Source organism: Centruroides vittatus, unplaced genomic scaffold, assembly GCF_030686945.1.
Source record: "Centruroides vittatus isolate TY-2023 unplaced genomic scaffold, ASM3068694v2 contig_884, whole genome shotgun sequence".
In the NCBI taxonomy this organism is placed as follows: Eukaryota; Metazoa; Arthropoda; class Arachnida; order Scorpiones; family Buthidae; genus Centruroides; species Centruroides vittatus.
In genome coordinates, this window is record NW_027122576.1 from 251768 (window position 1) to 264770 (window position 13003).

The window sequence follows — 13003 nt, forward strand, 5'->3', positions numbered from 1 at the left end:
AAAATTGTATTGTGCTAATATGCAGAGGTTAATAAACGAAAAAGTTAATTACCGTATTTTTCGATTTATAAGTCGCGACCTCTCATTAAGTTTATCCGAAATTTCTAGGAGCAGTTTTTAGGTCAGAACAAATTAAATGTAGCCATTTTATGGGGTACGAAATTCCTTTGGATTGATTGGTGTATTATTAATTATAATCATTTGTAAAGAAATTATACACTTATTAGGCCTGTGTAGAAATTTTTAAATAGTTAGAGAGATGAAAGTTTAAAATTAAATTTGAAATATGTTGTTTGATGTAAAAATATAATTAATAATCAAAAAGTACAACGCATTATTTTATAATTAAATTTATATTTATTTACGTATAGTATATTATATATACGTTAGTGTATGAATCTAAATATTGACGTCGTCGTCGTCGTCGTCGTCGTCGTCATCATCATCATCATCATCATCATCATCCATCCCATTTTCCTTATGTGATAGGGAAAAGGGATGAATAATGAATAATAACGGTATGGATGACGAAGGGGTGGATAACGAAGGGATAGGTGATGGAGAGATGGATAATGAAAGAGTGGATGCTGGAGAGATGGATGATGAAGGGATAGAAAACGAAGTGATGGATGATGAAGGGACGAATAACAAAGGGATGGGCGATGAAGAGATGAATAATGAAAGGATGGGTAATGGAGGGATGGATGATGGAGAGATAGATAATAAAAGGATGGATGATGACAATTTATCTCCTCATTTAACTGCAACTCCTTTAAATGTTTCCTAAATGTTAATTCTCAACCTGTCTTTTGCCCACCTTCTTTTCTACTTCTCTCAGAACATAAATATTGTAAACAAATAAATTTTTATGATATATAAAATAAACAAGATTCGGTACATTTTTAAATATATAAAATTTAGTAGCTCTTAATCATGATACATTGATCGAAAAATATAATTTATAGTAAACACCGTATTTAAAATAGATTTATATTTGTATTTGAAATTTATTTTCAAAGTAATATATCACTTGTACGAAACTTTAAATATTAAACACAAATATTTTTCAGGAAACCCAAATAAAAAAACATTAGCGTGGCCAGAATTTACTTGAAGTAAATTCAAGTTCTCTGCCTCAAGTAAATTCTGGCTACTCTAATTTACATTTGTATACAGTTCGAACCTCCAAACAACGACCGCCTTCGAACGACGGTCACGTTTTTATGTTCCTGTTTGTAGTTGTTCTTCGGGGGTTGATGATTGATAAGCGAAATTTAAAAATCTTCTCTATCACAAGAATAATTTGAAGTACGTTTTGAAGAAATTTATGCTGAGAAACCTGTCTAAAACGGTTTCACAGTATAAATTTACCTAAACGGAAAACTTACCTAAACAGAAAAAATTCTTCGAAACAGAGCGATTTTTAATGTTAAATAAAAAATAGAAACCTGTCAAACCGGAAAAGACATTGGGTACCGTGCGATTCCGCTTTACACAGGTTTTACTGTATATATAACAAATAGTAAAATTACGAACGTTTTTAAAATAATTAAAATGTTTTTATGATTTTTTACTATTAAATAATCTGTTAAATACAGTAGCGTATTATGTTCCTTTGAGGCCCTTGGGGCAATTCTCTTATAAGGCCTTTTACGTAAAAATGTATTTTTTATATTAAAAAGACAAATAAAACCCTTATATAATAACGAGTTTTTTAAAGATATTTAAAATATCTTTCTGCTATATAATATTTGAGGCCTCTTCGAGACGATGAGGCCCTAGTGTGCCCATTGGGAATCCGCCACTGATTAAACGAACCTTTACCTTTTCACATTTAGTATAATTCGTTACGTAGAAAGGACAAGAATACAGTAAGACCTCTGTAAACCTGTGTTTTTTTTTTTTTTTTTTTTTTTTTGTTGAATTTGTTATCCAGAAGCTAATTTATTTGTCTCGATTTTCGAACTGCCAGGCTGTGAAAGCATTATTTGTTATTTATTTATTTATTTTTCAGGTGGCCTTTGAAGATTTCCATCCATTTCCAAGAAGATCCGACTTAGCGACTAAACAAACTTATTATGCAAAAATGTTAAAAGATAGCTCGAAAAAAAGAGAAAGGAGGAGAAAATCCTTCGCAGATATGGTATAATTAAGCATAAAATTAGTGTGTTTACCATTTAAAAAAATAAATAAGTAAGTAATTTAATTAGTATAATTGTTTTTAAGCTTCCTGAAATGATGATCGATTGGAAATTAAGTGCGACCAGCAGGCCTTGCATCGATTGTGCTACCGTATACGATAACAGTTAGGTTAATTGCAATTATATAAATATTTATGTGTTTAGAACACAGAAATATTGCTAAAATTTCGTGTTTTTCACGTCCAGACAAACTGTGGTTGGCGTATTGTCACACCAACGGCTCTCAGATGATTAAAATCAATGCGGAAGATTGCATCATGTATAAATTAAACATAGAGGTGAAGGGACGAATTTTACTATTAATTATTCTTCTAACCGAATAAATATTTAAAAAATGTGATATTTTAGTGTGAATCCCGCATTATATGTATGCACTCTGCAACGTCGGACATCTTGCTTCTGGGTACAGTGTCGAGCGTGGTACAGATGTACGATAACAAAAATGGGTTAGTGTTTGCGTAAACCCGTGTAAAATTTAATCACTTCTAATTATATGCCGAGGAATTACGTGCAATAATAAAAGAAATTTTTCTAATTTTATAGGAGATTATTATCGGAAGTGAAATTAAGTGATTCCGTCCTTTGTTTACACTACCGAAATAAAGAGGAAATTAATGTAATATATGCGGGCCTCGCCGATGGTACGTTAGGTGTGATCGAGGTAAATTGCTTAATTTGAGTAAATTAAATTTTTAATAAAGATTATTTTATGGTACTCGAGAGGAAGAGTGTCATAAAATAGTTAATATTTGTAATTTTTGTTTTATTATTTAATTAAAATTTGCCGTATTGGATAGACTTATACTTCTACAATACTAGATAATTTGTGTTAAAATTTGATCTAATTTAAGAATGAAAAGATAAAAAATGGTGCCCACCACTCGGCTGCTGGGTGCTGGTAGTTGGTCGCGGGTTCGCATCAATCCGGACTGACCACGTGGAGTTTAACGGTGTCACGTGCGTAACACCTAAATAGGGTCCAGTTTCTATAGAAAGTGCTGACGGAAGGCTTTCCCCCTTGGCAGATAGCCCACGTGTCACATTGTCTCATCCCTATTCACAGAGAAATGGATAATGAAGTTAATAGTCGCTTAGATATATTTATTAAAGAAAATAGAAGTTTAGAAATTAACAAATGATTTTTTTATATTATTTTTTCTTCCCATTTGCAGAATATTTATGAAACAGGAAAGAAGAAAGAAGTATTTTACATAAGTATAGGTTCTAGTCCCGTTTCGTGTCTCTTGGAATTAGACTGGAGACTTTTATGTGCGTGTGGAAATCGTATATTCATCCTGAATTCCAGGTTATTTTATTATTAATAAATAATAACCATTAAAAATTGCAATATTGAAGAATATTAATTGCATAATTAAATCTCTGTTCCAAACGCAGAACGTTGGATACTTTGAACCAATTACAAATTACATGCAATGATATGGACCACATTTCGAATTTAGTGTGGAATGGGGATAATATCTGGACTTCAGTCAGAGGATCCTCCATATTGCACGTTTGGGACTCTCATACACTAGCGTGCAAACTTATCTTTGACGTCAAACATAATCGGCCCACGTGTCACTCTTCTAAGGTAAGTGCATTTTTAATGCTACGTTATTTATTTATTTTTTTCCTTTGAATATTTTAAAAATTATTTACAAGTTTAGAAATTTTAGGAAGACGATTCGTTTCTTCAGCCCATGCATATAAATGCCATTCTTCCCATCGACAATGGCGTCATTGTTGGCACTTCTGATGGATCGTTATTAATATATGACGTAGAGAAGAAAATTTCGCGAAGTATTAGTTACACAGGATCCTCAATTTACGAATCGGTTGGAGAAAACATTGAGGTTTGTCCGTAAATTGAATACTTAGTTGGCTTTCAATAAGAGAATTTCTATTGAATGGCGAATTAATTTGCATTTAGGATGAAGCAGGACCTCTAGATAGATCTGAAAATTTTTAGAATTACAAGTGAAATTTCGTTGCCTTTCGACGTAACCGAAAACGATATCGATCAAGAATTAACGATTACTCTGCAACCACGAGGTGAATCAGCTCCTCCGCGATTAGGAGAGAGTCTGCAAACATCTCGAGAGCTCTTAGGAAATTCTCTAATCTTAGAATTAGAAAATTACAAAAATAAACCGAGGCAATTAGATGATGCGGAAAATAATAGCATTTCCTCAGTCGATTTGCGTCAAGGGTGCGGATTTTATGCGGCTCGAGACAATAAAACTGATCTAGCGGAATGTAAATCGCTTTCGTTAGCAAACAAAAGCGATCTTGTAAGTCCTAGTTTAGGTTTATAAAGGTTTATAAAATGACAGAAAGAATATAAAATACCATCATTTTCATTTTTCTGCAGGTAATTGAAGGAAAAGAGATAAGCTTTCAGCCTGCTAATTTAACTCCAGCAGTCAGTTTGGTTTCGTTTAATAGCATTGATTATCTCTATTGTCTCGAACTTGTAATAAAAGAGAAAATTAAAATTGGAGATAAACCGATTAAATGCCTTCTGGACGTCAAGTAAGGATCCAAATTTTAAAACATAATTATCTAATTTTTAAACTTTTCATTCGCTTATTTCCTTTGGTTTAGGTGCAACAACGAAGTAAATTTTATATCGTGTGCCGGTCTTTACGGAGAGGAGGATGCAGTGATGAAGTGGAGCAGAGAAGGGAAGGTAATTTTTTTATTTTATTTCGGTTCTTTTCTTCCTTCAACTTGTTTATTTTGTGCTTATCTCTTATCTTCTCAGATGCTGTGGACAGGCAAACAAATATTAGACATTTGTCCAATTACACCCAAGCAATCTTCGCTTTCAGATCAGAAAATGTTCAGCAACAGTGTGGTGGGTGCAGCTGGTTCATCTTTTATAAAAACCAGGAAAAAGTCGATGGCCGAGAAAATCGAATTAAGCGGAATCAACAAAGTACAAACGTTGTTTTCAAGTTACCTGGAAAATAAAAAATAGAATATAAAAATATATATTAAACATTTATGTATCTTGTTAAAGTGAGACAGAAAGGGACAAAATTGAAATAAAAAATTTAATAGGTTTTAAATTATTAATTCAGTCAGAAAAGAATTCTTTTTGAGGAGCTAAATGTAATAATTTAGTGTTTAAAAAGTTTCAAAACATTTATTTTTAATATTTATTACTTAAAATTACGGTAAAACCACTGATTATAAAATAATTTAATGTAAAATAAAGAAGTTTAAAAGCTAAATTATGGATTTATTGATTAACAGGGACCTTTCCCCTTTAGGGAAAAATTTTTCCCCTCTAAGCCATTCAGTATTATTTATATTACACACGTGCAACAGCCTCCTACATAATTTTTGAAAATGTCCACCCTAAATTTATTTGAGGGGAAAAATATGTCAAATCTTTAATAATATATTTTCTATATTTGCAGAGTTTTGTCCACCACTGAGGGGTCGATACTGATCCCATTGTGAGGCCTTGTGTAGAGTATAGCACGGTGTACGCTACACCAGGCTTCACAATGGGATCAGTATACATTACTTAACACATATCCATAGATTTTACAAAGAAAACTACAAAAAAATTTTTAAAAATTTAGTTTCGTAATAAAAATCTAAAATTCTGTCCAGTATCAAAATGAAACATAAATAAATCGAAATATTTCGAGGGTTAGATTATTTGTATTAGGCGAAGCGCACGTGGGCGATCTACCGAGTGAGGAATGCCTCCCTTCTGTGGGCCTTTTTTGGTCCCATAGGAAGAAGGCCGCTATTTATGCCCGCTTCCTATGGGCACCCTATTTAGTTGTTACTAACGTGAAGAAAGTCCACGTGGCAAGACCAGGCACGAACCCACGACCAGCTTAGTCCAGTGACTTTATCGACTGGTGGGCCAAAATATTTCATGAAATTTTATTTAACTATAATACCATTCAATTTACTTTCACTTTTTAAACGTGTTCGAAGTACATTCTTAAGAGATAAAAATAGCACACATCTCACAATAGATGCAATTTATAACAATGTTAACTATCAAATGGACCTTTTATCAAATCACGTGAATGATCTACATGACTAGAGATTAAAAAATAAGATAACGATTCACATGTTTTTTTAATATATACTTTAATTAATCATTTAGAATTATTATATTAACCACTAATTAAAATTTCGATATATTAATTCTATTGATTCGAATTTTTAATATTTATTTTTATAAACAATAAGTTATACTATTTCTGTGACAAATTTTCTACGTAATTATTCCACTTTCGCGATAATATTCTTGCCCAATATTATATATTATCGATACAAAATATTTTATTGGGAGATATAACAGATCCTTGTTACATTTTTTTTAATGGATGATATATTATTAAATTAATTTTTAAAATAAAAATAAACCAACTTATTTAAAACTATTGTAGAAAAATCGAATGTATATTATTGTGGCATAATCACAATGCCGGGCTGCAATTTTTAATCAGCTTTTAATTTAAAAAATTACCCCACTTCCGGTCCGAACCGGAAGTTCGTACATAGCTTGCCATATCCGGTCTCGATTTTCATCTAAATCCGTTCTTGTGATTAACGAATGACGGACGGACGGACGGACGGACGGACGGACGGACTAGTGGTAATGTATAGGTCTGCAATCGAAAAATTGCAACCCAAAGAAGAACTGCTTTTATATCCTGTGAAGTTCTTATTTGCCGGATATTTTTAAAAGTTGATTAAACACTGTTTAACAAAACAAATTATGTGATAAAATAAATTTTAACAATAGAAAATTAATATACTATAAAAAAATCTGAGAAATTTCGACTGTTTCTTTATGTTTTGACGCTCTTAACTCCAGTTAGTTTTCATTCTTAACGGACATTTTTCTCAGAGCATCAAGAGTTTCCTTTATTGTATTTATCGTGGGTTCGGCCAGGCTCACAGTGGGGTCGATCTGGTGGTGTGGGAAGGAGCCTGACGTATCTGGGAAAAATTCCAGGGGGTTTCCGACCTCCAGCATTCGATTCCGGGTGCCCCACAGTGGCAGGCAAACACCTTAATCTTATCTACATAACGGACATTAATCACCTTTAATCAGATAAATCCAATAAATATAAGTACATTTTCGCATTTATATTTATATTTCAATTGTTTTTAGAAAGAAAATTTAAAATTTTTCAAAGCTCAATTGATATGTATGACACATTTATGTATTACACGCGTGTAACTAGTTACTTACGTAAGCGAAAGAATTTGAGATGGGTATTATTTTTAAAAATTTCAAAATGATCGATGATGATATATTAACTTGATAAATAATTAAATATTCAAATTCCTTTTAATTAATTAATAAAAACGTCATTGTAATTTATTCCCGATTTATGTCATTTGAATATTTTCACATATATCAGTGAATATTTGAAAGTTTACCCTGAATTACCTACTTAAAATTAAGGGAATTTCAGATGTAAATATTAATTAATAAATATATTTTCAGCTTTAAAAAGTTCTTTCCGTGCAGAATTGAAAATTAATTAAGAGCTGTACTTAATAATTAAAAATTAAAACATTTTTTTCCTCTAATTAATTAACGCTTAAAGTTAATTAATATTTTAAAAAAAACCCAATAAATTTAAATAATTTTCACAGAAAATTCATAAGCGAGCCCCCCAAAAACAGAATTTGTTGGCATTAATGAAACTAAAAATTACAAAGGAAAAAGAATCGTCACCACTAAACAAAATCGAAATTTAAATTAATTATTAGCAATTATATATATATATATATATATAATTGCTAATAATTAATTTATAAAATTATTATATATATAATTTTAAATTTTTCTTAAATTCAATAAATAGCTTTACGTCATTTCTATACATTTATAATAGAAAATATGATAATACGATTATTTGAAAGTCAAATGACACGGTTAAGTAAGCAATATCTTATCATTTGGCATATGATATCTTGTGGTAAATATCACGTGTTCTTTAAACGAAAATACTTTTTTACAAGTTTATTGTCTTCAGTATTTAAATAATTAATATTAGAATTTTAATTGTAATTAACTAGATTTTATATGCGTAGCATTCCGTAAAATTTAATTAAATATTATTCTCCCATGGAAACGTTTTAATTACAATTAAACAACGAATTTTATTAATTACTAATCCTTGCCCAACACTGGCCTAGCGGATAAAACCATTGAACGGTAGTTAATGTGGGTTCGTGCTTCATCAATGGACTATCCACGTGAAGTTTTCCAGGTTTCCTTCACGTTAGTAAAGGATAATAGGGATCATTTTCATTAAAAGTCCTCCCGGGAGACATCCCCCTCGATACATCGTCCTTGTGTCGGTTGCCATATACAAACAAACAGTTATTAATCTTCTTTTAAATTCATTTTACAAGTTTGGCTTTGAAAAATGCTGACGTATATACAGTAATTTCTCTGCAGACACTAATAGTGTGCAGGCCGGGGTCTAGTGTGTTTAAAAGATAAATAAAAATTTTGAGCATCAAACACAAGACCGTGTTATTTATTAAACACTTGGCACTTTTAATAAATAACACGGTCTTGTGTTTGATGCTCAACATATAAGAAAACACGGTTTCAAGAATACCTAAATTATAAATAAAAATATTGAAAAATACATTTTTATATTTAATAGAACGTTTTAAAAGCAAATATTAGTGTAAAATCGATCACATTAAGTACACAGTTCAATGTGATAATTCCGGAACGATTAGATAAATCTTATCCGGAATCACATGACAGATGACTAGCAGAATTAACTCATCCATTGTGAATAAATACGGCGAAGAATCGAAAATTAATCAGTTGGAGTACATCCATCGGAGAAAAAAGTAAAGCATCAAAGTGAGTGTTTTTCATTTCTACCTCTTTTACTTTCGTGAAATTAAAGGTAAACCCTGTCAGGTATACCTTAACAGGCTTTTAGGGTTATACCCGAACAGGCTGTTTAGATATACCTGTCAGGTACACACGTACCCGTATAAGTGCCAGATAAACTGTACCCGGCTTAAGTAAACTGCAACTGATCAAATTCTTCTTCACAGATGAAAGCAATCGCCTTCATCTGCCTTTTTGTCGTCGTTGCTGCAGGAAAGCTTCCTTTCAACCCAGACTACGACAAGAACTGGGAAACATTTAAGGTATTTAGCTTCACTTTATTAATGTTAACCCGTCGTGTAGAATCTTATAATTCTAGAAAACTTAATAATGTATTATAATTTCCTTAACTGTAGACGAAATTTAATAAGAATTACGAAAGAAATGAAGAATTCGCTAGACGATTGGTGTGGGAAGAGAATTTGGCAGCTATTATAAAACATAACATCGAATACGATTTAGGTTTGCACTCATTTACGAGAGGGCTTAATGAATATTCCGATTTGGTAGGTAGAACGATTATAATTAGACTAAACGTTATTTTTGGTGTAAGATTCATAATGGATGATTATGACGTCATACTCTATAGACCCGCCAAGAATTCGTAAAGATGATGAATGGACTGAAAAGAGGAGCGAACAGCACTGCAAAGCCTTTATACACTTTTACGCGCCTTTCTAATGTAGTTCTGCCCGATACAGTTGATTGGAGAGACAAAGGAATGGTTACAGGAGTCAAAAACCAGGTATAGAAGGGTTTGCTTAGTGATTTTCAGTTAATCAGACTAATTTTATAATGTTTAACTGTTAGCTTCAATGTGGTTCTTGTTGGGCTTTCTCGACCACCGGATCTTTAGAAGGGCAACACAAAAAGAAAACTGGTAAACTGGTTTCCTTGAGTGAACAGAATTTAATGGACTGTTCTGGTAATGAAGGTAAGGTTAATTTATTAATATATTGTTTAATACCGTACCATAAATAAAATTATTTGAAATATTAGATTTCCCACTTTGTTCTAATTCCTGTGATTTTATTATAATTATAAAACTTATAATATTATACAGTAGGCAAAGTGTAATATCAGGAATTACTATACTGTATTAGTACCGTATTAGAATATGAAACAATGTTGCTAATTTTTCTTTTTATATTATAAATTTTCAGGTAATATGGGATGCGAGGGTGGATTGATGGACAATGCATTCGAATACATAAAAATAAACAAAGGCATCGACACCGAAAAATCTTATCCATACGAAGCTATTGTGAGAATCTTCGGATATTTATGAAGTATTAATGGCATTTTTTTGTATAATTAATTTCATTTAATTTCCGTTAGGACGACACGTGCAGGTTTAAACGTTCGTCTGTGGGTGCTACTTGTACCGGTTACGTGGATATCCCTAGTGGTGACGAAGACGCTTTAAAACAAGCTGTAGCAACCATTGGTCCAATTTCAGTAGCCATAGATGCCAGTCACGACTCTTTCCAAGATTATCAGTAAATATATATAATTTTATAATTTCAATTGTAATTTTTGGCATGGGCACTCTCGGCATGTCATTCGTATTAACGAATAACCGTACATTTATTAATTCTACTTCAATTATTTATAACAGACATGGTGTTTATTACGAAGATGATTGCAGCCCAGCTGAGTTAGACCACGGAGTTCTGGTAGTTGGATACGGAACAACCGACGACGGACAAGATTATTGGCTGGTTAAGAACAGGTAAGATAAATATTACTGTTTAAAAATGAATATTTGCATGGTTTTAAAACATAATTTTTCAATTTTATTGTAGTTGGGGTACGAGTTGGGGTATTAACGGATACATCAAGATGGCCAGGAATCACAACAATCAATGCGGTATTGCCAGTCAAGCCAGCTATCCTCTAGTGTAAAAACATTTGATAAACGAATATTTTTTAGATTATAACTTTTTGTATAAAATGATGTATGTAATACTACTTAATATCTAAAAAACGGCATGGATTAAAAGATAAAAGAACTGTTTATTGTGAGTGAGAATAAACGAATTTTACTACTTGTATAATCTATACGCGAATGTAAATTATGTATATTAATTACAGATAATGTACTTGTACACTATTTATATGATTATTTAGAATAAATATACGGTTGTTTATTAAAAGGGATGCCGTTTCTTCTACTTTATCACATATTTTATATAATTCTCCTATGGAAGAACCCAAAAAAATCATCGAAGAGTTCATACCGTTTCGTCTTTTCGTTTTACCATTAAATAACGGTAATAAATAGAAATAAAATTACTCGATTATATTTAAAACGGTTAATTACAATACAAAAGAGAAGTGTAAAATAAGCGGTGCTCGCTGAGGGGAAAGAGTAATTTGGTAGGTAATGATTGTATTGTCGGACGGGTTAGCGCTTTGTGACGAATGAAAATAGGATTGTTTGATTCCCCCATCTTTCCTTTCGGTTCGTATGTACTATTATTTGTACTCTAACGGTATCCTCGGTCCCATTCAAATTACATGTTATTGTATTGGTTTGCGTTCGTTGTCCCGTGCATGTGTTTAGTGCATCCGGTTAATATGTCACTGTAGGTTTTTCTTAATAGGTCTCTCTTCCGTTTCAGAAAATGGAAAATTATCTTCATTTGTCATACATCCGGTCAAATGCTTACACGTGTAAAAAACACACTTCCTCGTCTACTCTAATTATTAAATTACTAAAAATCTTATGTTTCCCATTGCCTAACAATAATATAATTATTTTGAGGATTTTGATGAAATAATTAAAATAATATTTATTTATTTTTTTCTTCATTAATTTCTTTTCTAAGAAAATATTTTAAGAAATAAAGAAATTTAAACTGTAATAATTAATATAATGATAAATTATAATTTTAACAGAAAAAAGGGACAATAATTCATAACTTAAAATTAATGATAAATGAAAATTTAAATAATTCCACGTCATTTTACTTTCGCTTTCACTTCTAATTAATTAATTAATTAAAACTAATTTTAATACAGTCTAAAGATTAATTGTAACTGCAGTGTGCCCCCCAAAAATATATAAACCTCCTGATTGTTAATAACTTCTATCTTTATTTTCTTAATTTTAATTTAATAAATTTATGTAAAATTGAAATTTAAGTTATAAAATTATAAATTAGAATAAAGAAAACAAAGATAAAATAAAGTTTTATTTATTTATTGTGTAAGCCATGTATTTTAATTTATACAATTTTAATACGGTTGTATATTATACTGTGTTTTATTTCGGATATAATAGACGAAAGTTCGTACAGCACCCCACGTCTTGTATGTCACACGGAGTGAGTGGAAAAGTGGTATCGTTTTTCCGCATTAAACATTATATTTCGGGGGCCAAAAATAATTTCACACTCGATCCCGGACTGTAGCGTATTCAATAGTTTTGTCGAGGGAAACCTGGACCAAACTATTGAATGTGTAAAGCCGTCCCCGTCCATAATTTAAACATAGTGAAAAGCACACATGTGTGAAGAAGTGAGACGGCTTACGGTACATTCCCTGAATAGAAAAGGGAATTCATACAGTGAGAGATAGACCTTTAGTAAATGCTTTAGAATCCGAGAAATTGCATACAAATCAATATTTCTATAAAGATTTTTAAAGTTTTATGACCACGAAAATAAAATATTAAAATAAATTATCACGATATAAAGGAAAAATAGCATAAAAAAGAATAAAAATATGCGAAAAGTTTAAAATATTTGGATACCTCTTTAATAATTCGAATAAATCTGCCCGTTTAAAAATGTCACTTTAAACATATCGCACATATTTATTTTAACGTAAAAAGCATAAATAATGTGCATAATTTAAGCTTTTGCATTAAATTATGCACTAATTAAAT

The 13003-nt window shown here is 31.3% G+C and overlaps 2 protein-coding genes across 6 annotated transcripts in view; both read left to right on the top strand.

The window, feature by feature from the left end:
- Positions 1-5279, top strand: part of LOC136983625 (TBC1 domain family member 2B-like) — a 129563-nt gene extending 124284 nt beyond the window's left edge. For 3 of the 5 annotated variants that reach the window (XM_067280421.1, XM_067280420.1, XM_067280423.1), the window contains 12 exons: positions 2015-2143; positions 2227-2305; positions 2388-2479; positions 2550-2647; positions 2745-2862; positions 3374-3507; positions 3597-3792; positions 3878-4054; positions 4132-4492; positions 4573-4733; positions 4806-4890; positions 4966-5279. In XM_067280421.1, coding sequence (XP_067136522.1) covers positions 2015-2143; positions 2227-2305; positions 2388-2479; positions 2550-2647; positions 2745-2862; positions 3374-3507; positions 3597-3792; positions 3878-4054; positions 4132-4170 — 1062 coding nt within the window. In that variant the 3' untranslated portion in view covers positions 4171-4492; positions 4573-4733; positions 4806-4890; positions 4966-5279. Of the gene's footprint in view, positions 1-2014; positions 2144-2226; positions 2306-2387; positions 2480-2549; positions 2648-2744; positions 2863-3052; positions 3277-3373; positions 3508-3596; positions 3793-3868; positions 4055-4131; positions 4493-4572; positions 4734-4805; positions 4891-4965 lie in introns of those variants that run through there. The other 2 variants (XM_067280422.1, XM_067280424.1) reach the window with 2 other exon arrangements.
- Positions 5280-9020: 3741 nt separating this feature from the next.
- On the top strand, positions 9021-11136 carry LOC136983645 (cathepsin L-like). The gene is made up of 9 exons (XM_067280447.1): positions 9021-9078; positions 9279-9374; positions 9468-9617; positions 9701-9856; positions 9922-10045; positions 10275-10375; positions 10450-10610; positions 10730-10843; positions 10917-11136. The coding sequence occupies exons 2-9, from the start codon at positions 9279-9281 to the stop codon at positions 11014-11016; spliced, it is 1002 nt and encodes a 333-aa protein (XP_067136548.1). The 5' UTR covers positions 9021-9078; the 3' UTR covers positions 11017-11136.
- Positions 11137-13003: the final 1867 nt, after the last annotated feature.